This window comes from Leopardus geoffroyi, chromosome B4 (assembly GCF_018350155.1).
Source record: "Leopardus geoffroyi isolate Oge1 chromosome B4, O.geoffroyi_Oge1_pat1.0, whole genome shotgun sequence".
NCBI classification, from domain to species: domain Eukaryota; kingdom Metazoa; phylum Chordata; class Mammalia; order Carnivora; family Felidae; genus Leopardus; species Leopardus geoffroyi.
The window spans coordinates 133,150,896-133,175,335 of record NC_059341.1 but is presented as its reverse complement, the minus strand read 5'-3'; the positions used below and the strand labels follow the sequence as shown (position 1 = coordinate 133,175,335).

At 56.4% G+C, this 24,440-nt stretch overlaps 1 protein-coding gene across 2 annotated transcripts; it reads left to right on the top strand.

Moving 5' to 3' along the window:
- Nucleotides 1–3,233: 3,233 nt before the first annotated feature.
- On the top strand, nt 3,234–23,603 carry CBX7 (chromobox 7). Of its 2 annotated transcripts, none has more exons than XM_045462475.1 (6): nt 3,234–3,528; nt 5,709–5,752; nt 13,067–13,132; nt 17,136–17,202; nt 19,783–20,134; nt 20,485–23,603. In XM_045462475.1, the coding sequence occupies exons 1-6, from the start codon at nt 3,460–3,462 to the stop codon at nt 20,637–20,639; spliced, it is 753 nt and encodes a 250-aa protein (XP_045318431.1). In that variant the 5' UTR covers nt 3,234–3,459; the 3' UTR covers nt 20,640–23,603. The 2 variants fall into 2 exon arrangements, with proteins under 2 accessions (XP_045318431.1, XP_045318432.1); XM_045462476.1 differs by having other exon boundaries at nt 3,235–3,528; nt 20,062–20,134.
- Nucleotides 23,604–24,440: the final 837 nt, after the last annotated feature.

Below are 24,440 nucleotides of genomic sequence, written 5' to 3'. Positions count from 1 at the left end.
CCTGCATCCTGCTTCGGATTCTGGGTCTCCCTCTCTCTCTGCCCCTCCCCCACTTGCACTCTGAGTGTGTGTGTCTCTCTCTCAAAAATAAACATTAAAAAACTTTTTAAAAAAGAGTTTATTTTTAAGTAATCTCTACATCCAACGTGGGGCTCAAACTCACAACCCCAAGATCAGGAGTCATACACTCTACTGACCGAGCCAGCCAGGCACCCATGCAGTTTTTAATATGTAATATTTCCATTCAGGTAAAAGTATTTTATAATTTCTATTATGAGTTCTTCTTTGGTCTATCAGTTACTTAGAAACACACATCTTAATTTCTAAATAACTGATGGACCAAAGAAGAAATCGTAAATCTTTTCATTATTGATCTCTGGCTTATTTGCATTGTGGTCAGAGGATGTACTCTGTATGATTTCAAACTTTAGCAATTTCTTGAGATTTACTGTTTTTGTAAATATCCCACAAGTCTTGGAAAGTATTCTGCTGTTGTAGCCACAGTGTTCTATGAAAGTCCATTAGTCAAATGTTTTCATCATATTCTTATTGAATATATTTGTTTGTTCTACCAATTAGAGGGGTGTGTTTTTAGATCTCTCACCATAATTGTGGGTTTATTTTTCTGTGTAGCTTTCTTCATGTTTCTTATATGTTAAGATTATGGAATTTGCACACAGATATGAAATTGTTCTCTCTTTCTGGCAAATTGGATCATTTTCATTATGAAGCAACTCTCTTGATCTCTAGTGAGGGTACCCCCCCCCCCCCACCGGAATTAAAGGGAATAAATCAGCCTTCTTTTTGTTAGCCTTTGTATGATGTCCTTTTCCATGCATTCACTCTGATCCTCTCTCTACCCTTGTTTTGGGAAGTGTCTCCTGCGGATGTCTTCTCCAAATTGCACGTAGTAGGAGTTTTACCCAGACTGATAGTCTTTGTATTTTATTTTTTTAAATTTATTTTAATGTTTATTTATTTATTTTAATGTTATTTGTTTATTTATTTAATGATTATTTATTTATTTTAATGTTTATTTATTATTTTTGTAATTTAATGTTTATGTATTTATTTATGTTTATTTATTTGAGAGAGAGAGAGAGAGAGAGAGAGAGACAGAGCACAAGCAGGGGAGGAGCAGAGAGAGAAGGAGACCCAGAATCCGAAGCAGGCTCCAGGCTCCGAGCTGTCAGCACAGAGCCCGATGCGGAAGTCGAACTCACGAACCTAGAGATTATGACTTGAGCTGAAGCCGGATGCTCAACCGACTGAGCCACCCAGGTGCTCCGTCTTTGTATTTTATTAAATTTTTTTTTTCAACATTTATTTATTTTTTGGGACAGAGAGAGACAGAGCATGAACGGGGGAAGGGCAGAGAGAGGGAGACACAGAATCGGAAACAGGCTCCAGGCTCCGAGCCATCAGCCCAGAGCCTGACGCGGGGCTCGAACTCACGGACCGCGAGATCGTGACCTGGCTGAAGTCGGACGCTTAACCGACTGCGCCACCCAGGCGCCCCAGTCTTTGTATTTTAACATCTAGTCTGCTTGCATTTATGGAATTACAGCACATTGGAATTTATATCTGTCATTTGTCCCACCTGTCTCGTATTTATTTTTCTCTCCATTCTCACTGGGTTTAGGATTGAGAGGGTTGATTTTCTCATTCTATTTTCCTCCTGTAAGAATTTGAATAAATATTATAAACTGCAGTTCCATTCTTTTAGTGTACCTTGGTAATGACATTCTTAACAAGTCTGTGTTATTTCATATCTCCATTGTCCTCCTGAATAAAAAAAAAAGGATTTTAGAACCCTTTAACTCCACTCATCCAAGTTATATGCTATTGTTCTTGTGTATTTTAATTCTATTTTTATCCGGAAGGCATTGTTATTGTTTTATATTATCAATGTTCTTCATTGTTCTTTATTCCCTATTGCATCAGACCTGTCTGTGATCATCTTCTTCCTGTCTCAAGTTCTTCCGTTGGAATTTCCTTTAGGGAGGGTCTGCTAGTGGCAAACACTTAGTCTTAGCATTTGTAAATCTTATTCCACCTCCTCCTGGAAAGATATTTTCACTGGGCACATAATTCTTGGAATAAATTTTCACTGGGTATATAATTCTAAGATGATGGTTATTTTTTCCCGGGACATTAGATAAATCATTCCAGCGCCTTCTGGCTGGCTTCTGATTAAAAAAAAAAAAAAAAAAAAAAATCAAGTGTAAATCTATCATTTCTTTCTTCTGTGCTCCAGACTGAGGCTTTTGGACTTTATTCTGAGCGGAATAAGGAGCTATGGGAGGTTTTTAAGCACTAAGGTGACCCAGTCACATCTGCATTTTAGAAAGCGCTCTCTGGCACTGTGTGGACGCGGGCTCGGAAAGGGCTGCAGCCCAGAGGAAAGGACGAGGGGTGTGGAGGGGAGAGGGCAGAGAGGCAGGACTTGGGATCGATGCAGGTAGGCGGTGGGAGCCCGAGGGGCGCGCTTCCGGGCGGGGATGAATGGTGGCGCGGGAGCGAAAACGGAAGCGGGTTGGGGTGGGTGAGGCTGGGACCTCGAGATCCATTCATTCCACAAACAGTGGAGCGGCTACTGGATGCCCAGCGCCAAGCGCGTGGCAGCAAAACCGGTCCCGGTGTGCACGTTCCATCCGCCCCGGCCACACCTGCCGCGAATTATCGCCTAGCCGGGGCCCTCCGCACAGCCCCCGACGGACGGACAGATAGACTGACGAACAGGCAGGCGCCGGCTTAGGACTGGCCAAACCACGCCGCCGCGGAGCCCGGATCTAGAGGCCTCTGTCTTCAGAAGGAAATTTCGGCTGGCCCCGCCCTCCCGCCGCTCTGGGGTCCGCGCCCCGGCCCCGCCCGTCCCCCGTAGGAGGTGGGCCGCTTGGCCTCCGAGGTCGGCCCGCTTCTCATCTGCCCAACCGGGGCGTGTCGTTTCCGGCCTCTCAGGGTCGCCGGGAGCATTTAAAGAAACGCGTCTCGGTATTAAGATCTCGCTCCGCCCCAGTGCCAAGCAACACCGGCGCCAAATAAGTCCCGCGGGCCGGCTCCGCAGAACAGGAGCTCGCGGCCCGCGGCGCGGCGGCGGGTGGGGCGGGGCTCCATCGTGGGGCGGGGCCAGGGGGCGGGGCCGGCGGGGCGAGGGAGGCCCGGGAGGGAGGGGCGTGACCTGCCGGGCGCGAGCCGAGCCCCCGCCCCGCCCCCTCCTCGCGCGCTCGCTCGCTCGCTCGCTCGCGCAGAGGAAAACGTTGCGCAGGTTCAAAAATGGAACGTCGGCGGCGTGAGGGAGCGCGAGGGGGTGTGCGCGCGTGCGCGTGCGCGTGCGCGCCCGGGCGAGGGTGACGGGGTCCCCGCCGGCCCGAGCATCGCGCGCCTCAGCCGCGGCCCCGCAGCTCCGCCCCCGGCCCGGCCCGGCCCGGCCCCGGGCCCGCTCGCCCGCCGCCCCGCATGGAGCTGTCAGCCATCGGCGAGCAGGTGTTCGCGGTGGAGAGCATCCGGAAGAAGCGCGTGCGGAAGGTGAGGCTGCCTGGGGGCGGCTCCCAGGACCCCTGTGGGGTCCCCTGTTGTCCCCAGCACCGTCCCCTCCACGCTGGCGGCGAGGGGGAAAAGTGGGGCGGGGGGCCCAGGCAGCTCCGCGCTGCTGGGTTCGTCTCCCCAGTCCGTGCCTCAGTTTCCCCCGCCGCCTTGTAGGACGGAGTAGAATAAAAGTTGTCGCCCCAGCATCCTGGGGGCAGCTGAGCCCGCCAGAGCTGGAGAGTAGGATCAGACTGTAGGGATCCTGAACGCCATCCTTCCTCAACCTCCCCTCATTCTAAATAAGGGGAGATTGAGGCCCAAGTTGAGGAAAAGGCTTGCCTGGTGTGTTAGCGTCGGAGCTGGGTCTCGAACTCAAGACTCTCGATTCGGTACCGAGACCTTTGAAGTTGGAGGCGGAGCTTCAGCCTCCCGCCTCCGAAGACTAACTCTGGACTTCGACCTTTTCGGATCCCTTCTACCCCCACCTCGGTCTTTTTCCCGGTCTTCCAGCGCACACCTCTCTGTCTTCCCCACCCCAACTCTCAGCCCCGCCCGGCCAGGCTCAGTGAAGCCGCCTACGGCGCTGGGGCATCCTCTAAGCTCCTCCCCCTTCCCTTCGCCTCCCAAACAGACGCCCTGCAATTTAAGGAGGCATCTATTCCACTGGGTTCGGGTACCCGCGCCTCAGGGCTTGGCTTTGGCGGTCCGTACGTCCTGTGCACCTGTTTGCAGAGTGGTCGCCTCGCGCTGGAGGTTGGGGATGGAAGCCCTTGGGGAAAGTTCATCCTCTGGCAGTCACCACCATCCTGTCCCCTTGTCTCCTCTCTGCAGCCCCTTGGGAGGCTTCAGTGGCAGGGCTGGGAGGGGTCTTAGAGATCGCCTTCTCCCTCCTGTTTGACAGAGGCAGAGACTCAGACCCAGGCGGAGGAAATGACCTGGTCAAGGTCACACAGCAAGCTAGAGATGGGGGTAGAGCGGGAGCTCAAGTTGGCTCATTGCTAGCTCATCTTCTTTGGAGAGAGAAAACTCAGTCCCGGCATCTTGGGCCAAGGGTGAAGTTTGAGGTGGGGATTTTCTTTCCCCCAGCTCTGATGGGGTTGAACTCTTGGGGCTGCCCTTCCGCCTCCTTCTCCCTTCTTCCAAGGTTTCCTCGATTTTAATTTATTCCACAAAGCCCGGTGTTTTCCATGCACTGCAGCCTAAGCAGATACAGCGGTTACCTTCCTTCTTCGTGGAGGGTGAGGAACATCGTTCCTTCAGCCTTCATTCAAAACATATTTTTCGAGGGCCTGTTATGTACCAGGCGGCATTCTCAGCCCCAGGGAAGACTGCATCCCTTCCTTCATGGAGCTGGCATTCTGGCAGAGGAGACACATAACGAACGAGGAAATACATGCAGATGTCCTCAAGTGGGGCCCTGTGCTATGCAGAAAGAGAGGTGGAAGGTGGGAGAGATGGCCTTAGCAAGGTTGGTCAGGGCAGGCCTCTTTGAGGAGGTGACACGTCTTGGTCTTAACGTTTCGGTGTGGATGGGTTTGGACTGGAAAGCCAGGCCCGGTCAGTGAGGAAGGGAGGGGTCAGGCTCTATTTTGTAACTACTAGAGATGTGACCCCCACTTCTGAAGGTGGAGACTTTGTTAGTCTTCTCTGGGGTCCCACCAGGGTCTTTTGAGTTGAGAGTCCTAAAGTCTCTGGGGGTCACCTCTGGGCCGGAGGCATCCTCTCCCAGAGAGGGGGCTGGCTGGTGGGGCCAGCACCACGGGAAACACACCAGTGAGGAATTTTTCTAGGACCTGGAGAGTCTTCTGTTCTAAAAAGTTAAGACTTACGGTCTTAGCACTGGGACTCTGGACACTGGATCTTTGGCGACCCCTGCCCCATTTGGTCTTAGTTTCCCCACGTGTGACACGAGCTCTGAGCTTCTGCCGCAGGAGCCCCAGAAATGTTTGGGGCCAGACGTGCGCCTGTGCTTTCGCAGGAAGGACAGTCCAGGGGTGATCACGCAGCAGCCAAAGTTTGGGCGTCTGGGTTGGTGGGGGATCTTGTGGGAGGGGGCGTGTCCCTGGGCTGTGTATGTGTTGGGGGAACATCAGTGCACAGTAGGGTTGGGCCTTACTGTCCCGGGAGTGGTTTTGGGGGCAGCCGTGTATCTCACTGTTTCTGCTCTTCTTTCTTCCCAGGGTAAAGTCGAATATCTGGTGAAATGGAAAGGATGGCCTCCAAAGTAAGGCTCCTGTGTGTGTGTGTGTGTGTGTGTGTGTGTGTGTGTGTGTCTGTCCGTGTGTCTGTGTGTCTGCCTACCTGTTCACCCTTCTCTATGCCTCTTGCCTCTCTCCTGCCTAGCTTTTAGCTAGCTGCTTTAGTAATTGGCCATTGGACCTTGGTTAAATCATCTTCTTCTCTGGGTCTCAGTGTCCCCTCTGCCAGCTGAGGGGCTAGAAGGACATGAGGGCCAAGGTGGGCCCCAGCTCCTCTTCTCTCCTGCTCTCCTCTGGGTTGAGCTTCATCTACTGATTGCAGCCTCCCCTCCCCTCCTTCTGGCCTTTCCTGGCACCTGGGAGGTGAAGGCCCAGCGTCTTGGCTTCAGAGACGGCTGCTCGCCAGGTGGAGGCAGAACAGATACAGGCCGAGTGCGGGTTTGTGGGGCTGGATTAGACACGTCTAGCCAGTGCAGCATGAGTCCTCCGTGCCATAGAGCTAGGGGCAGAGCCTGAGCCCCCTATGCCTTTGGACAGCATTCTCCAGTCTACCAAGCAGGTTTCCATGCAGCCTTGTGAAGCAGGTATGGTGGTGATGTCTAAAGATGAGAAAGCTTGCTCAGAGAAGGTAAGCACCTTGCCTTAGGTCCCACAGCAAGTGGAGGCAGAGGTGGGACTTGAACTGGGCCTCCCCGCTTGCGGATGTCCCCTCTGTGCCTCTTCCATCTTGGAGTTGGGGGACAGGGTGCTGGATCCAGGACTTCTCTCAGTGGCTCCACCTCTCCTGCTAAGGTCCAATCAGGAACCTTCCTAGTAGCCAATCACCTCCCAACAGGGCGGTGGGAGTGGGAGGGACTGAGCAAGTCGTGGGGCCTCTTCATTGGTCTGTGGGTGCCCTGCCTCCTTGCCCTCCTGGAAACCCCCTTGGCCCAGAGCCTCTGCTCTCTGTGCAGGGGGCTTTCTGCTGTGTTTGTGTTGAGGGCTGAGCTGGTATTGGATTCTAGGAGCATCATGGGAGCCTGGTGGGGAAACAGAGCAGAGGGGAATACAGCCTATGTCACCTGAGCTTCCCTTTCTACAAAACAGGCTCATTAGGCCAGGCCCTGCTCCCCTCTCCCAGCCTCCTTCACCTTGCGGGTGAAAGTCCTGGGCCCGTGTGTTCAGGGCACCCTGCAGGCGTCCTGAGGATTGGGGTCGGTGGCTGGCCCACCAGATAATGCGCTGGTTGGCTCCCGCTGCCCCTGCTGCCCCCTCCCCAACACCCCAGAACTGGAGGGGGATCCCCTGCTCCTCACGGCAGGTGAGAGGTGGACCCATCGGGGTGAAGAAGCAGTTACGAGTTGAGGGGGAGCTAGAAAAGGAAGATTACTAGGGTCGGCCGCAGGAGCGCTGACTCCCTGGGTGCACACTCCCCACTCAGCTTGTGCGCCAGAAGGCACTGCACTGGGGTGTGGTCACCAGCCTGTTGGCCTTCACAGCACTGTTGGCTATTTTTCCTCCTGTGTAGGCTCCCATCTTTTGAAAGATTTCCTTCTCTAAACAGAGGTACCTCTCAATGAAAAGTTCCTTCTTCCACTTTTTATTTTATTTTATTTTATTATTATTATTTTTTTTTAATTTTTTTTTTTCAACGTTTATTTATTTTTGGGACAGAGAGAGACAGAGCACGAACGGGGGAGGGGCAGAGAGAGAGGGAGACACAGAATCGGAAACAGGCTCCAGGCTCTGAGCCATCAGCCCAGAGCCTGATGCGGGGCTCGAACTCACGGACCGCGAGATCATGACCTGGCTGAAGTCGGACGCTTAACCGACTGCGCCACCCAGGCGCCCCTATTTTATTTTATTTTATTTTATTATCATTTTATTTTTTTTCCTTCTTCCACTTTTTAAATCCCAAACGGATATGTCTGCCTACCAGAGCTTCAGCCAGGAGAGAAGGGCCTAGCACTCCAAAGGCAGTCCCTCGTGCTTCTGCTGGCCTGAGCCCCTCACCCTGATGCCACTTGTTTCTTAACAGGCTGAGACCACCAGGGGGGCCCTAATGCCTGCCTTTGGTGACTCCCCAAAGGTTCTGGGAGTCCTGTTTGACCAGATGACCTGGGGCACCCCTGACTCTCCTGCACGTTGGTCCTGGGTTCCTGGCCTGGTTCACAGCCGTCCAGGTCCCCAACATGGTGGGGCCTGTGGTCCCTCATCTCCAGGTTGGAATAGTGAGGCCTGTGTCACAGCATTGTTGTGAGGATTAGATGATGGAGATAAAGTACTGGTGGTTTCTCAGGTGACCAGGCACTTAGGAAATGTTTGTCGTTAACACAAAGTCAGACAGCTCAGCTTCTAGGTTTCCCTGCAGCCAGGAAAGGGATCTGGGAAATCTCATTCGCCATAAAAACTCAACATAGCCTTAGAAATGATTTGGGTCAGTCCTCAGATGGGGAAACTGAGGCCCAAGGGGGGGATCATTACAAGAGTATAACTTCCAACCCCATGCCACCTGCTGTATCACCCCACTTGACTTGGGGGAAGACAGGTTCAGTCAGGGGGAGAGCAGGAGAACCCAGGCCCTTTTATAATCCACTGGGGCTTAGTCTCCTCTTCTCAGGGGGCCTTGCTTGGAGAAGAGGCTGAGAAAGAGGCTGGGGAGTGGGTAGTTGGGCAGGCCTGGGAGCCTTGGCTGGGGGGAGAGTCTGATTCTCCTGCTCAGCAGCACCTTCCTCGCCGTGGCCAAGGAGGCTTATGTTAATAACAGAAACCATGATTTAAACAAACACTGTGCCAGGCCCCTTTTAGACCATTACATGCTTTGCCCGTTTTCTCTCCCCAACTGCAGACAAATGACTGCCCTTCATCCCCAGCAGATGGGGCAGAGGAGCTATCTTGTTTGTTCTGGAAGGTACTGCAAATTGCCCAGGGAGGGGCCAGGGGAACAGGGTGATGGATGTTAAGTCACCAGGTACAGGCTCTCTGCCCCACGGAGACTGTCAGATACCCCACTTATTTCAGCCTGCCCAGGACTGCTGCTCCCCTTTTGGGAATGCATTCCTCCCTTCCTTCCTTCTTTTACCACTTGTGAATACTACCCCATCTTTTAGGGAGGACTGCCTCCATGGGGCTTTGGTAATGGTATTGTCAGTGGGTACAGCAATAATCAGGCTGCTGGTCAGTAAGCACCTTGTCTGAGTCAGGTATTGGCCCATTTTTAATTGCCTCATGGCAACCTATTTTACAGATGGGGAAACAAATCCACAGCAGAGGAGGCCATGCCCAGGGTCATATACAGCTGGGATCATTTGAACTATGGTTTGCCTGACCCCAGAATTTGGGGACCTAGCCCCTGTGATACACAGTCAGCTCTGCCAAAGGTGACTGAGGATCTTTTGTCCTTTGGCCTTTTGACTCTTCAGTAAGAAGTGCCTAGACTTTGGAGTGCCTAGGCAGACCAGGCTGCCTTTGAACCCTCCTTCTGTAGATTTACAAGCTGTGTGACCCAGGGCAAAGCCCTCAACCTCTTCACCTCCATTTCTCCACCTGTGAAATGGAGCCCTAGCCTCACAGGACCCTGGCAAGGCTGCCTGAGACCAGAAAAGTTTCACAGCAATGCCAGGGGCAGAGGAAGGGCGTCATCTCCTTCCAGCGCAGGGTTTGGGCAGCAGCAGCAGAGTCCAGGATTGGGGCCTGGGAGGTTTTTGCACTTGCTTGGAACTGATTTCTTAACGAGTATTTGCTTTTATTGTGTGTCACGCTGAACTAAGTGCTTCACGTGGCTTCGCACAACTAATTCTCACATTAGTCCCACTTCACGGATGAGTAACTGGAGGCTCCAGCGGCGGACTTACTGGTGCACCCGAGTCCGCCTCGCTGCTTCGTATTTTGGAGGGCTTTAAATGGGAGGGTGGGGGTACTAGGGCGGGCCTGGCTCTGGGGGGCCCCGCCCCCTGCACGGCGGGAGCCTGCGCAGCGGAATCCAGGCGGGGCGGCCGCGAGCCTGTTTACCCGGACTCGGGGGGGGGGGGGGGGGGGCGGGGCGGGGCGGTCGGTCACGTGGCCGTGTTTACCTCGGAGCCGGCGCGCGCCGTCCCCGCCCCCGCCCCTCATTGGCTGGCCTGGTAATCCGGGGCGCGCCCCTCGTGCGTGCGCGCTCACGGCGGCCCCGCTGCAGGGGGCGGGGCGGGGCCAAGTGGGGCTCTCCGCCCCGCCCCGCGGAGCGCTCCGTTCCCGCCCAGCCCGCGCCCGTCCCCCTGCACGCCCCGCCCCATCCCGCCCTGCGACGCGCAGACTCAGCTCCGTGGTATCTAGGCTGTGGGCCCCGCCGGTTGGGTGCTCTTCTGCTCGCGCCCAGTTCTTCGCAAAGCGGGTTTGCCCTCGACGTGGTCTCTCTCTCCACATTGAGGAGCGGGGCTAATGGCCTCCACTTCATGGGACAGGGATGTCGGAGAGAGTGAGACGTAGCGCAGTCCCCCTCCTTTTTCTCTCGCGCAGCACGGAGCAGGACCTGGCCTCCTGCTGCCTGGTCTGACCCTTTCCCATTGTTTCAGACCCCCAGCAGCCCCAGCCCAGTAACAATGTCCTCTGAATCCACTGACCCTTTCTGTGCACGTACTGTGTACGAGGCCCCCGTCAGACACAGGGCATGGTCAGTCGGGCACTGCCCCTCTCCCGAAGACATTACAGTCCGGCGGGGAGCCAGGTGCAGTGACATGTGAGAGACCCAAAGGTAGAGGGTGGCCAAGATTCAACAGTTCCAACCACAGACTGGTCACGTGCTGTCTCAGTGACCTTGGCAAGATGCTTACCCTCTGTGCCTCCGTTTCTTCGTCTTTAAGTGGGGTAACCTACCTCATAGGGGTTTTGTGAAGAATTGAGGAGTCCCTGGCAGTCGTGCTGTTACCATGATGGTGGTGATTCTTAAGATGAGGAAACTGAGGTCCAGAGGAGGTTGGGGACTTGCCAGGAACCACACAGCACCTCCATCAACAAAGAAATGGGCAGGGCAGAGAGGACTAGAACACTGTAGGCATATTTTAACAGAGCAGAGAGGGTGAGGCAGGGGACAGAGGACACAGGAGGAACACAAAATTCCTCTTTTCTTGTTTCTAGTTACAGTTGGGGAAAGTCAACCTTTGTTTTGGGAGAGGAAGGTTTGGAGTCTTCTTTGCCAGTCTCTGGTTGCTTACACTTTGGGCATTACTCCAACTACTAAAAAAAAAAAAAAAAAAAAGTTTTAGCATTTCTTCAGGGTGAGCAAAACTCTGCAGTGGTTTCTGTCACCTTTCCCAGAGCACCGAGGGACTGGGGCTGGGCTGGGCACCCTGGGGAGGGCTTACAGCCTGCCAACCAAGATACCAGCTGGGTTCATCAATAATTTTGGAAGTACCAAGTGCCCAGGCTGTGGCGAGCAGCAGGGAGGAGGCTGGGAGTGGGACAGCTTGGAGAGGATGTCAGGGGAAGCTACAAGGGCCTGGCTCCTAAAGGATGAGGAGGTGGTCACCGAGGGACTGGCCGTCAGGAGGAGAGAACAGCACGTACAAGGAAGGTGTCATTGTGCCTGATCAGGCTGGGCCTGTGGCACTTGGGTAAGGGCTATAAGGTCCTCAGGGCACAGACCTTTGTTGCTGAGTCCACAGAGCCTGACACGGGGCCCAACGCACAGTAGGTGCGCAGAGGCGTCCGTGGAAGGAAGGAGGAAAGGATTCTGTCCTTGGGTAGCTTGTTGTTCGAATCCGGATTGGACTGCTGGTGGGTATCAGTGTCCCAGGACAGTTGAAGGTGAAGGTTTTAGCTCGGCTGATTAGGAGGCAGGCCGAGGAGGGGCTGCCCCCAGCCTCTTTCTGCCTCCTAACACCTCCGTGACACTTCTCACCTCCCTTCTTACCCAGCGCAGCTGGGGGCCACCTGGGTCAGAATCATAGTCCGTGGCTCTGGTGTTGTTTGTATGCATACGTGCGCACACATGAACACACATCTGTATTTATATGTTTGTATGTGTATTGTATGTTTGAGTATGTGTATGTGAGCATACACACATTTAGATTTGTGTTTTAAAACTTGTAGTTTTTTATGCACTGGCATCTGTTTATGGTGAACTATACTAGTTTTTCCATCCATGAAGTGATATAAAGTTTTTTTTATCTATGTTTTTAAGTAATCTCTACACCCAACATGGGACTCAAACTCACGACCCCGAGACCAAGAGTCTCATGTTCCTCTGACCGAGCCAGCAAGGCACCCCTAAAGTTTGATTTTAAAATAAAATTATTAAACTAAAAAAAATGATCTGCTTTAGGGCCACCTGGGCGGGTCAGTCAGTTAATCGTCTGACTCTTGATTTCGGCTCAGGTCATGATCTCGTGGTTCGTGAGTTCGAGCCCCGCTTGGGGCTCTGAGTTGACAGCGCAGAGCTTGCTTGGGATTCTTTTTCCTTCTCTCTTTCTCTGCTCCTCCCAGTCTCACACTCTGTCTCAAAAAGAATAAATAAATACACTTAAAAAAAAAAGCGATCTATTTGAAAGGCAGATATTAAGTAAATGATAGTGCATGCGGAACAAAGGTGGCTTGAGCTGTGGAACTGCTGAGCTCTGACTTCCAGATCTGTCCCAACAGGGGATGGTCTCTGGTGTGGGGGTGGTGGAAATACCAAGGAGGCCTGCCGTGGCATCTCTGTAGCAGTCAGTCACTAGACATCTACCAAATTCCTGCTGCGTGCCGGGCCCGACAAGGGAATTTCAGACCTGGCCGTGAAGGTGCAGATGTGTACCGAGGAGGGAGGGAGTAGCTCGGCCCAGGCAGAGAGGGCCATGCTGGGGCCAGGGCTTGAAGATGGCTAGGGACAGCAAAAGGAATAGGCACAGAGCCCTTAGGTGAACGCATTGAGCAGCACGGGAGTTCTTTATGGTTGGGGAAATGGAGGCACAGAAATGTTGAGGAAATCCTTCAAGGTTGTGTGGCGAGCAAGGGCAGGGCTGGGATTTGAACCCAGCTGGTCTGGCTCTAGAGCCTCCGCTCTTGACCACATGCTCATGCCTCTCATCGGAAGGGAATCCTGGGAGAAGGACCCTGTGCTTCTGAGGTGAACACGAGGTCTAACTGGGAGTTAGACACACTTATTTAGAGGCTGATGTGATCGGTGCTCAGAATGAGGGCAGTCCTAGTGTCGTGGGAGCCTCCTGACCCAGCCTGGGCAGCCAGCAACAGCTCTCGGGAGTTGGTGACAATTATGCTGGACCTGGGAAGGGCCAAAAGCCTGCCCCGCCCCTGCCCCCAGTGGGCCCAGGTGGAACTGCCGTAGCTTCTGTGAATGCCAGTGGGGATCAGGGCCGCGTCTGACCTCTCATCTCTCTCCCCAGGTACAGCACATGGGAGCCAGAAGAGCACATCCTGGACCCCCGCCTGGTCATGGCCTATGAGGAGAAGTAAGGGGGCCTCAGCCTGCCGCTGGCTTGGCTCCGGATGAGGGTCATGGGCATGGGGGTCGGGGACTTGGTGGGGCCAGCCTGGTCTAGTCTGCAGCTGGGGGTCCTGGGTCCCATTCCTGTCGCTGAGTGACGCTGGCCACTTCTCTAACCTCCCCAGGCCTCGGTCTCTCTGCTGTAAAATGGGCCATCTGTAATAATACCGGCCCCGGTTTCCCTAAAGTTGGGGTTTCAGTTGCTGCGAAGAGTGTAAACATGCTTTTCACAGACGCCCTGTGTGAGGGGCACAGTATCAGTAATGCCTAGTCATGGCCTTGGGGACAGATCAGAGAGAGATTCTCCCACCAAGTGAAGGGAGGTCCGGTGAAGCTGGAGAAGGGCCAGGGACCATGGCTTTGGAGCAAGGACATCTGAGTTCTGGTCCATCCCACTTGGCCGCCTCCCAGCTCAGTGGCCCTGGGCAAAGCTCCCTTACCTCAGTCTCCCTTACCTGCCAGTGCTCTGCTCCGATTCCGAAGGTTGGTTAGCGATTGGCAGCTCCACCCGTGGGCAGTGAGGGCGCATCTCAGCGGGGAGCCTTTGACAAAATGTTGTTTCTCCTGATGTGGGAGCCTTTTGAATCTTGCCATCCCCATCTGCTGCATGAGCTCCAGCTTGACCAACCTCCCTGCCAGCAGGCAGCCCAAACCCTCCTGCCTCTTCCCTGGAGACCCTGCAGGGCGGGATCTTTTCATAAAATTGTTTTCATTTGGCCCTTCGAGGTAGCCTCCTGAGACAGGGATGAGGGTCTCATTGGATGGATGAGGAAACCGAGGCTCTGAGGAGCTGAGGAGCTTGTCCGGGTGTCTCGCAGCTGGGAAGCAGCCCGCCTAGGACTTAACCCAGGGCTTCTGACTCCCAAGTCAGATGCCCTTCCTCTGGCCCTCCTTGCCCTCTTTCCATGGCTTCTCCCCCAGGAACTTTCCTCTTGCCGATTCCAAGGAAAACCTTCCATGGTTCTTTCCTTTAAAAATCAGGGTGTCCCTGTCCCTCAGCTTCTTTCTTGCCCCTGGGTGCTTGGGGAAATCCTGTGGAATGTCCCGGACTGTAGCGAGGAGAGTGCCGGGCAGGTGCCAAAGTCCTGGGTTAGCATCCTAGCTCTGCTACTCGCCAGCTGTGTGGCGGTGGGCAAGGCCTTTTCCTCTTGGAGCCTCATCTTCCCCATCTGTGAAGTGGGGATAAGAGTGCTGATCTCATGGGGCTCTCATGGGGACCAAGGTTTCTGAAAGCACTTTATAGGCCAGTAAGTGTGGGCGCACGTGTGTGAATTATCTTCCCGATGGTAACTAAGGGTCGTTCGTTCATTTGTGCAACAGGTATTGAGGTTCCGCTGTGTGCCAGACACTATTCCAGGTGTCTGGGGACACAGCAAGGAACCAAACCAACAGACAACCCTATTTTCATGGGCTCCAGTGCAGAGACCGGCAATAAAAAATCATCAAAAAAACCCCCGTATACAGTATCAGATGGTCATAACTGCTGCAAAGACGGGGTTGGGGGCAGAGAGAGGGGATGGGTCGGGGTGCAGGGGTCAGTGGGTGGTTAGGTGGGGGGTGTGACCAGAGACCCGGATTAAGCGAGGGATTGAGCCCAGTGAGTATTTTAGAGGACATCCCAGGTAAAGAGAACAACCAGTACAAAGACCCCGGGGTGAGAGCCAGTGTTTAAGGAACAGCACGGAGGCCAGCGTGGCCGTGAGTGTGGCTGGCTGGGGTGATGTGAGCCGGGTAAGGTGTGGGAGATGAGGCAGGAATGGGGCAGCTGAGGGAATGGGGGGCGCAGCTCAGGGAGTGCCGTGTAGGTCCTGGTGCAAGATCCGGATGTTATTTTGAGTGAGTCGGGAAAGTCAATAGTTAAGGAACAAACGAAGGGCTTGTACAGACCCACTGTGTGACCTTCAGCCGACTTCTCTCTCAGTCTTGGTGAAAAGGAGGTGAAAGAGGGATGATGTCCATTGAACACCTGCTCTGCAGGGTTTTAAAGAGACTCAGAGGGAGTCTGGCAAGGGGGCTCTTTTGGGGAGTCCCGCCCGCAGGGAGAGGCCGAGAGGGTACGACTCCTAAGTCGCCACAGCCCTACGGCACTGGCCATTGATGGGTAGGACCCAAGGCTGGCAGAAACCAGGCCCTGGGTGGTAAGGACTGGATAGAATGGACCTCTCCCCCTTCACACATGCACGTGCACACACTCACACACACGCACGCATGCACGCTGCAGATTGGAAACCCGGATCATGTGGTCTGGGCTCCAGGCCTGCCCTGGGGGCCCTGATTGGACCCTGGGCCTGACCCTCACTAGGCCTGGAGCCCGGAGCTCAGCGGCAGAAGTTGTCAGAATTTTGGCATGGGGCAAGTCATTTAGCGTCTTTGTGCCTCAGTTTCCACAACTATAAAGTGAGGATAGTAATAGTGGCTCCCTCACAGGGGGGCCTTAGGTAGAGCAGTGCCTTGTGCAGAGCGTCCGGTACGTGATGATCATACGCCACACTTACCTAAACGTCACAAACACGCTCCCATCACTATTCTTTTCCCCTAAGGCCCTTCCCTTTCCCCCTGTCTACTTCCTCCTCCTCTTCCTCTCTTCTTTTTTTTCCCTTCCTCCTCCACCTCACTTTATCATTTTAGCTTTTTCTCTCCCCTATTTCGATAAATCCCAGGGAACCCTCTTGCTTCTACCAGGAGCCCTGGTGCCGGCTGAGAAGCGACCGCTCGCTCCAGACGAGGACACTGAGGTCCAGAGGGGAAGCGACCGGCCAAGGTCTCCCGTGGATCAGGGGAGAGCTGGGCCTGGAACAGGGTGTCCTGGTGCCCAGCACCAGCTTCCGAGAGAAGATTCTCACCCTTAAAGGCTGGCAGGTCCCTCCTGGCAGCCGAGCGGCTGCTATCACAGCGCCTTGGCTGCTGCTTTCAGACGCCGGCTCCGGGGCCCCGGGGCAGACCGGCTGCGGCCAAGCGCACAGGCAGGGAGGGAGGGAGGGCCCCACACGAGGTGCGTCTCCCCAGCACCCCTGGAGACGGCAGACAGCTGCCGCCCCGAGGAGGGCTGGCGGTGGAACAGCTGCCTGGGACTCGCCGGTTTTGCTGAGCTCAGATGGAGAGACCGCCCCGGGTCACACAGCCCGCAGCGGGAAGGGGGCACGCTCCCGGCCCCCGCATTCCCTCTCCTGCCCACATGGCCTCTGCAGTGGGGGCTAACTATAGAAAGTGGGATGGAATGAAATGAAAAGGTGGAATGAAAATGGCTTTGAAGCTGTTGCTGGAGTCTCTGTTGTGATGTCTCGCATGTGTCCCGTGTGACTTTGTACACATCCTTGGGTTGTGTGTGTGTTTGTGCAGGTGGGTTGTGGGGAGGGCACCCAGCAGAGAACCTGGCATCCACCAGGGACTCCGAACAGGCGAGCTTTCCTCCCTTTCCCCAACCAGATGATACAGTGAGGGCCTGTCCTCTCCACCAGGTTCATGCAGATCCCAAATGGGGGGAAATCTGGGCAGGGCTTCGCTTACAGAAGGACCATGCCCATGCTCATCAGCCCCCCTGGGACGTCTGAGGCAAATTTGATTGGCAGGTTTCTATACAACTCTCCTGAGGGTGGAGACTGTTTTGTTTTGGAGGGTGTTGCCAGTGGCGTGCAGAGTGGGGCTCTGGCGTGACCTTGGAGCCCGGTAAAGACACGCCTGCTTTTGGAGATGTCGCCCGCGTCCCTCCTCAGCATTAGGACCGGTGGCTGTGCCCTCCCCTTTTGTCAGAGGGGAAGACCGAGACCCTGGGATATGAACATGGGACCCCACTGTTACGGTCTAACGAGGGCAATGGGGAGGAGTCCCTACTCCCGGGTCGGGGAGTGGCCTGTGGTGGGTGCCCCCTTTCCCCATAGACAGCGGAGGGCTGGGCGGAGCGGATGCTTTCCTTTCCCTTAAATGTCACCAGTGTTTGCTTTTCTTCTGCCATCTGCTTTGCACCCCAGGGAGGAGAGAGACCGAGCGTCGGGGTATAGGAAGAGAGGTCCGAAACCCAAGCGGCTTCTGCTGCAGGTAACGCCACCAGCCTTGTGCCCACCCACAGGCCCCCCTTGCTCCTCCTACCAGCCTCCCCCACCCCATGCATTTGCACCAGCCAGTGGAGCCGAACCACTTAACCTCTTTGCTCTGCCCAGGGCACGGGGGGGGTGGGGACTTAGTGGGTCCGTCTCCACGGGGGGAGGTGAGGAAGGAAAACAGCCTGGGCGGGAGGTGCTGTGGGTACGGGGGAAGATGGGTCTATGGCTGGTGGGAGCCTAGACTTTTGAAAGCTTAGAATCTTGTAAATTAGCCTTCATCATGCTCAAAGTCACCAGAACACAAGATTGTAACATTGGAGAACCTCAGACACATACACGTTAGAACTGAGGAAACGTGGGAGCCGGGGATTTTAGAATCCAAGAAAAGGACACTCAGAATTCTGAGACCGTAGTCTTGAAATGCCCTAGAAATGTGTCGTTTTTGAGTGAGAAGAAACCTATGGGGCCCCCTTTTCCAATCCTCTGCCACAGGCAGGGGGGTTGTGTCTAGACTCTGGGACACCCCAAGTTACCCAGGTCTTGGGGCCACTTTGCTGACATCACTGGTCTGCTTGGAACGCGGGTGAAGTTGGAAGTGATGTGGCTGTGTGATTTGAGGCAGGTCTCTGCCTCTCTGAGCTCGAGTGTTCTCTGTAAAATTGGGGTGATCAGCGTATCTGCTCTCCTTAAGTGAATAAGGTTCACCCGGGTATTTGAAGCCAAAAATAAGGCTTCTTGGTCCCCACGCAGGGTGAGGAGACATGTCCAGTCTCCTGCCCACCCTTGATTAGAGATCACCTGGGACTTTTGCCAGATAAGGTGGGATTCCCTTCATGCGATGGGTATTTTCACAGGGTTTGGTGTGAATTGGGTCCCAGGAAGGAAAGTAGCAAACTAGCCCCGAACTTAGCAACTTAGAGCAATAAACACTTAGTACCTCACCCAGTCCCGGTGGGTCAGGAAGTCAGGGGTCCTGTGGCTGGTTCCTTAGTGATTTCTAGTTCAGGTTACGGTCACGATGTCAGCCAGGGCGCACTCATCTGGAGGTTTGACCGGGGCTGGACCGTCGGCCGGCTGCTCGCGTGCCAGCAGGTCAGCACGGGATGTTGATAAGAGGCCTGGTACTTTCCAAGGGCTCCCGGGTGGCCTTGCAGTGTGGCCACTAGCTTCCCCCAGAGTGGATGATGTGAGAGAGAGAGAGCACGAGGAAGGTGGGAGCACAGAGTCTTTACTGACTTAGCCTTGGAGGTCCCAACCCACAGTGCCCAGGGTTCCAGGGGACTGCCCATGGCTGTGAATTCCCCGAGGCGGGCATCGTTGGGGCGGTCTCAGAGGCTGGCCACTCTTTTCTCCGTCGTCTCACTGACGAAGAAACCGAGGCTCAGGGAGGCCGGTAGTTTACCCAGAGCTGGATTCAAACCCAGGTCTGGCCCTGGGTGCTCCTGGACGGCTGTGGGCAGCCGCAGGTTCTCGCTCTGTGGGCGGCAGGAGGGAGGAGCTTACTGGGCTCGTGATGGTCTGTGAGCCGGGCCGAAGGAGCAGGTTTTGGTAAAGCTGCCATCGGATAAGCCCTCCCAGCATGGCAGTGTTGTCCCGATCTCCGCCTGGTCGGCCCTCCTCCTGTCCCATAACCACCCATGCCCCATGCCGTGTGACGGGCATTAGTGGGCAGCACTGGCGAATGGAGCCTGCGCATGTGGGCTTTGCTCCCAACTGGGAGATGTTTGACCGGCAGGCCCCATCTGAGGGCCTCGCTCTCCGTGGAGACTCTTGGCCCCTGGTGACAGGTGGCAGCAGAAGGTACCTTCCCAGCGTGATCCACGCCTTCCCGACGCCTTAGCACCAGGGATCTCTCGTGGATTTGTCTAAATTTCTGCCAAAGTCAATCAGTCCAATCCCCGGAGTACAAAAATCCAGCCCTTGCGTGGCGGGAGAACGTGCCCTCCGGCCCCATTTTCACGAGAGTGAGACGGGGCATCGGCAGGGGGCTGGGCCTGCGCCGCTCAGGGGCAGGAGCGCCTGTAGGCTGCTGGCAGAGCACTGTCCCTGTGGCCGCGTGACCGTGCGCCCCTGGTGACTTGCCCCGGGAGCCTTAGGGCCTCCATCTCACACCATCTCCTCGACGGCCTGGCTGTTTCGCCTTTGGGGGTCCTTTCGTAAGCAGAAGTGCCTTTCCTGTGATGAAGAAGAACTCCTTCATTTGTCTGCTTCACGAACCAAGATTTGGTTTTTCTTGGTCGATGTTCAGTCTGTACCTCTCGTACGCTCCTCTGCCGTGCACCAGAGTAATCTTCCCTGCAGCCCCCATCCCGGCGCCACCTACAGCCCCCTGGGGAGATGAGGCTGCCCCGTGGGGCCAGGATGAGTGGCTGTACCCGGCTGGGGCTGGAGCTGGGCTGCTCGGGGCTGGCTTTCTGGGCCGGGGTGGGGGTCGGGGTGATGGCCGGCTCCGGGCCACGGAACGCAGGGAAGGGCACTCCAGGCGGGGGGGGGGGGGGGGGAACGGCATGAGCAGAGGCGCGGCAGTGCCGGGGAGGGCAGGGCTGACCCGCCGTGCCCTGGCTTGCCCCCGCAGCGGCTGTACAGCATGGACCTGCGGAGCTCCCACAAGGCCAAGGGCAAGGAGAAGCTGTGCTTCTCCCTGACGCGCCCACTCGGCAGCGGGAGCCCTGAGGGGGTGGTCAAGGCAGGGGCGCCCGAGCTGGTGGACAAGGGCCCCTTGGTGCCCACCCTGCCCTTCCCGCTCCGCAAGCCGCGCAAGGCCCACAAGTACCTGCGGCTCTCACGCAAGAAGTTCCCGCCCCGCGGGCCCGACCTGGAGAGTCACAGCCATCCACGGGAGCTCTTCCTGCAGGAGCCAGCAGCCCCGGACGTCCTGCAGGCGGCCAGCGAGTGGGAGCCTGCTGAGCAGCCCCCCGAGGAGGAGGGTAAGGTGGCCAGGCCCCGAGGCCCAGTCCCAGAGCCCCTCAGAGCTGGAAAGTCCCCGCGAGTCATCAGGTTCAGCTGCCGTAAGGCCCAGAGAGGGCCCGGCTCAGCCTGGTCCCCCTCCTCCCGTGGTCCCACTGTGGGTGAACTGGTCCAGGCAGGGCAGATAAATGTAGTGGCGTCCTCCCGTGTGTCCAGCCTTGAGCTAGGCCCCGACCTGGCCGCGGACGTGGAGGGGGACCCGGTGCTGGGCTGGCGGGGGTCTGCATGCCGCCTCCCGCTCCCACCTTTCCTACGCTGTCGTCAACGCTGTCCCCCATCTCTCTGCCTTTCTCTCCCGTGGCTGCCGCAGATGCAGACCTGGCCGAGGGGCCCCCTCCTTGGACTCCCGTGCTCCCCCCGAGCGAAGTGACAGTGACCGATATCACCGCCAATTCCGTCACCGTCACCTTCCGCGAGGCCCAGGCGGCTGAAGGTTTCTTCCGGGACCGCGGCGGGAAGTTCTGAGTCACCGTTTTTACTCTTCGTAAACTGTTTGCTTTTGGGCTTGGGGTGGGGACTTCCAGAGATGGGGAGGGGTTGGGGGCGGGGTAATTATTTTATTTAAAAATATATGGAACAGGAGAAGGGGGGGAAGATCCTGACACTTTCCCGCCACCTCGCCCCTTTCTCTGCGTGTGATGTTTACAGAAAGGCTCGGTGGTCTGTCTGGGGGGCTGGGGAGGCCCGGCATCGCTCTGTCGGTCAGGGTGCCATCTCTGGGCCCCCCACCCCCGGATGCCTCCACCACCAGTGTTCTCTAGAGACGCAGCAGCTGGTCCCAGGAACCAAAGGAGAACGGGAAGGCCCAAACCCTCTCCCTTGAGCCACCCCCTCCCGCCTTTTTGGTTGGTTTCCCTTTTCCGTTTTGGGGGCGGCGGGTGGGGGTGGGTCACAGTGTGTCACTTTCCACCCCAGCTTTGTGGTGGGATACGGAGGCTGGCTTTGGCCAGAAAGGACTGGGTCAAAATGAGGGGGCAGGAGGAAGGCTTTGAGGTTGCTGGGGTGCGTTCCAGACCCTTCAGAGAGGTCTTCCCCTGGGGGTGGCTGCCCGCCGAGCCCCTTCTCCGGGGAGCTCCCCCACCCGCATCGCCTGACCCGTGAGGTGGGCGCACCCGGCCCCGTGCCCTCGCGACCACGCGCGCTGCCTGCAGGCGTGGGCCGTGGGCCTTGCAAATCTCCTGTTCAGAAACCCTGACCTGGGGAATGCGGGGCGATTCGCAGCACCTGAGAACTTGTCGGGGGCACCCCACCCTTAACCACCCTTGTACAGCACATCGTGTGACGGGCTCTGTCCCAACTCCGTTTGCTCACAGCTGTCAGCAGAGGGCAGGATGGCCTCCGATGCTCCCAGCACGCAGTGGGGTTTTGTGGCTTCACCTGGCCAGCCACAGGTGTGCACGTGTCTGTGCAGGTGCGCCGTGGGTCAGCACTGGCTCTGAGGCACTTGGGCCCTGTCCTTCTTCCCCGAGGGGCTCTTGTTTTCTCTGACTCAGGTGACTTTTCAACCCTACCCACTCCTCTCTTTTTCTGCCCTCCCAGAGAGGGAGGGAGCGTCCCGTCACCTTCTCAGGGCAGCCTTCAACTCCCGAAACTCTCCCTCCTCCCATTCCGTGTCCCCTTCCCATTCGTCCGAAATGCCACAGCCGGGAGCGACCTAGTTTTCCTTTTGGGGGGACCTCTGCCGTGTCTCTCTGCCGTCTGGCTGCGGTGAACGGTGGGTCAGGCTGTGTGTAAGCCCCGGGCCCACCCGGCCAGGGGCTGTGGCTGCCAGGAGGAGGGGCCCTCGGTTCCTGGTTTGTGCAAATGTGCCCCGAGGGCAAGTGACTTCCCAGGCGACGAGGAGCGAGGAGCGTCCTCTCCCCCTCTCCCCTGCCCCAGCCCTGTAAGGGAGAAAAAGCCAGATGGCAGGGGTGGGGGGGTGGGGGGCGCCAGGGGAGCAAAAGTAAAAGGCTGGCTCCCTCTCCCTTTCCCCCATCATCAGAGTGGGGGCGCTTGGGGGGGGCCTGCCCGCCCTCTCCCAGGGCTCTCTCCCCACTCTGCTTTGTCCTGAGGAAGTCAGCAGAACCCTGCTGAGGCAAGGATAGGGCGGTTCTTCCCCCAGACCCCTTCTCCCCAAGTTCCCAAACCAAAGACAGCCTGTACCCCATTTTTGTTTGGGGTGCCCTGCTGGCAAGATTCCTAAATCCCTGAGTCTCTCTCTCCCCTCCCTCCTTAATCCTTCGTTGTCCAGGGTCAATTCAGTGCTTCCATTGGGGGGTGGTCCCCTCTGGTGGTTCCTCCCAGCCTGGGAAGTTGACTCTAGAGGAGTATGTGGGGGTGGACCAGGGAAGGAGGGGCAGCTGGACACCTCCACCCTGCCCAGCTGGGAGACCCTGGGTCGGGGAAGGGCAGTTTGGAATTGGGGGGGGGGGTGTCTCCCAGGACAGGGGCTCCCAACAGATGTGAGGGTGGTGGGGAGGGTGGCCGGGGGTGGGGGTCTGTCTGATTGAATGCCGTCGCCCGTGGCTTTGGGACCCGGCTGGCGGCTTGCAATAGAAGGAACCCCCCCCTCCCCCAGGGGACATGGGACCTCTTCCCGCCTCGTGGGCACTTTGAAAGAGCTGTTTGTGCAATTAGCAGGCCTGGAGATTTGGGGGGCTCTTTGTGGAATGAGACGGCTGATGTTCTGTCTGCTGCAGCAAAACGCGTCTTGCCCCTTCCTCAGCGTCCCGCGTCTCAGAGAGGGCAGAACCCTGGGAGCCGGGGCTCCCCGCGGCTCCCTGGGATGGAGACCTCTATGAGGGGCTGGGTGCGGCCTGGCAGGCCTCTTCCCAGCCCTGAGCGTCCCAGTGGGGCCTGGGACACTGAGCTCCCACCCCACCCCTCCCCAGAAGGCCAGTACTTGCAGGGGTGGGGGTTCTTAGAAAGAGATGGACCCCCTGTCTTCCCCCCCTCCAGCCCCCCCCCCCCCATTTTGAATGTAGAGAGCCCGGTCGGTACTTTCCTCTTGCTGTGGGATGGGGCGAGGAGAGGATTCCTCCACCCCCACACGGCCACTTGTGATGCCCAGCCGAGCCCTGTCATCCCTCCGGGGTGATGATCCCCTTGCTGACTCCCCTCCTGCGGGGGCCGCTATGCCCGTGTAAGGTGGCTTAGCTTTGCTTTGTAAGTGGCCAGCCCGGCCTCCACGTCTCAGCACAGGAACGCTGCCTTTGCGCGGAATGAGCGTCGAGCTTTGTTCAGACAACGTGAATGTATTTGGGAGGGTTGGGGGTGTGAGTTGATTCCAAGCACATGCCTTTGCCGAGTGAGTGTGTGCTGGGAGGGCTAGAGCGGACGCAGAGCGCGGTTTATTTTTGTACTGATATTGGTAAGAGACTGTATAGCATCTATTTATTTAGATGATTTATCTGGTAAATGAGGCAAAAAAATTATTAAAAATACATTAAAGATGATTTTGAAAAAAAAAAAAAAAAAAAAAAAAAAAAAGCTCTTGCATCCGAGCCTTCGTTTTCGGCGGAGTCACAGCTGGGCCGAGGAAGGAGCTCCAGCCCCCAGGGATTTAGGTCCCAGGTCTGCCATTTGCTGACCGTGATCTTGGACATTTTCGGAGCCCTCCAGATGCACAGCAGGATTACTTTGGGTGGGGGTGGGAAAGTGGTTGGGGACTGGAGGCTGGAGCATAGATGGGCAGGCGCCCACCATTAGGGTCCCTCCAGGGTGTCATCAGAGGCCGGGATCCCTTCACCTTTTCTCTGCTTCCTGCCAAGAGTGTTCTTTTCTAGAACCCAGGGGTGGTCCATATCCCGAGTCTCTGCAGTTGCAGGTTCTGGAACCCTGGACTCTCATGGGCTGACGCTCACCTACCGTTCAGCTAAGCTCGGCACACCTGTCTGGGCCCAGAAAGTGGCGGTCAGAGCAAACATGAGTGGGGGCTGGGAGAGTCTGCTACCCTTCTCTGCATTTAGGCTCATGCTGGGCTCAGGGTAGAGACCGAACAGGAGCGTGCAGGACTGGTAACAGAACAGGTAAGAGTCAACTTGTGTCCCAACCCTCCCAGTGGCCGCCCAGGTGGGGAGTGGTGGTGCCCACAGCCACGGATGTGTCAGGGAAAGAGGGAGAACGGATCGGCTGGCGATAGACTTAGGTGGTAGAATTACCAAGACGTGGGAAACGATTTGGTGTGAGGGCGAGGGAGGCGTCACGATGATGCCCCGGTTTCTGGTTTGGACAACTGGGTAGATGGTGGTTCTTCATGTGGGTGGAGGCTAGAGGAGGAGAAGCAGG

What these genes read in the sequence shown, in the direction of transcription:
- CBX7 (XM_045462475.1), top strand. Translation starts at nt 3,460, where the DNA reads ATGGAGCTGTCAGCCATCGGCGAGCAGGTGTTCGCGGTGGAGAGCATC. An exon ending in GGAAGAAGCGCGTGCGGAAG is followed by an intron (nt 3,529 to 5,708) that starts GTGAGGCTGCCT and finishes CTTTCTTCCCAG; the next exon opens with GGTAAAGTCGAATATCTGGT. An exon ending in TGGAAAGGATGGCCTCCAAA is followed by an intron (nt 5,753 to 13,066) that starts GTAAGGCTCCTG and finishes CTCTCTCCCCAG; the next exon opens with GTACAGCACATGGGAGCCAG.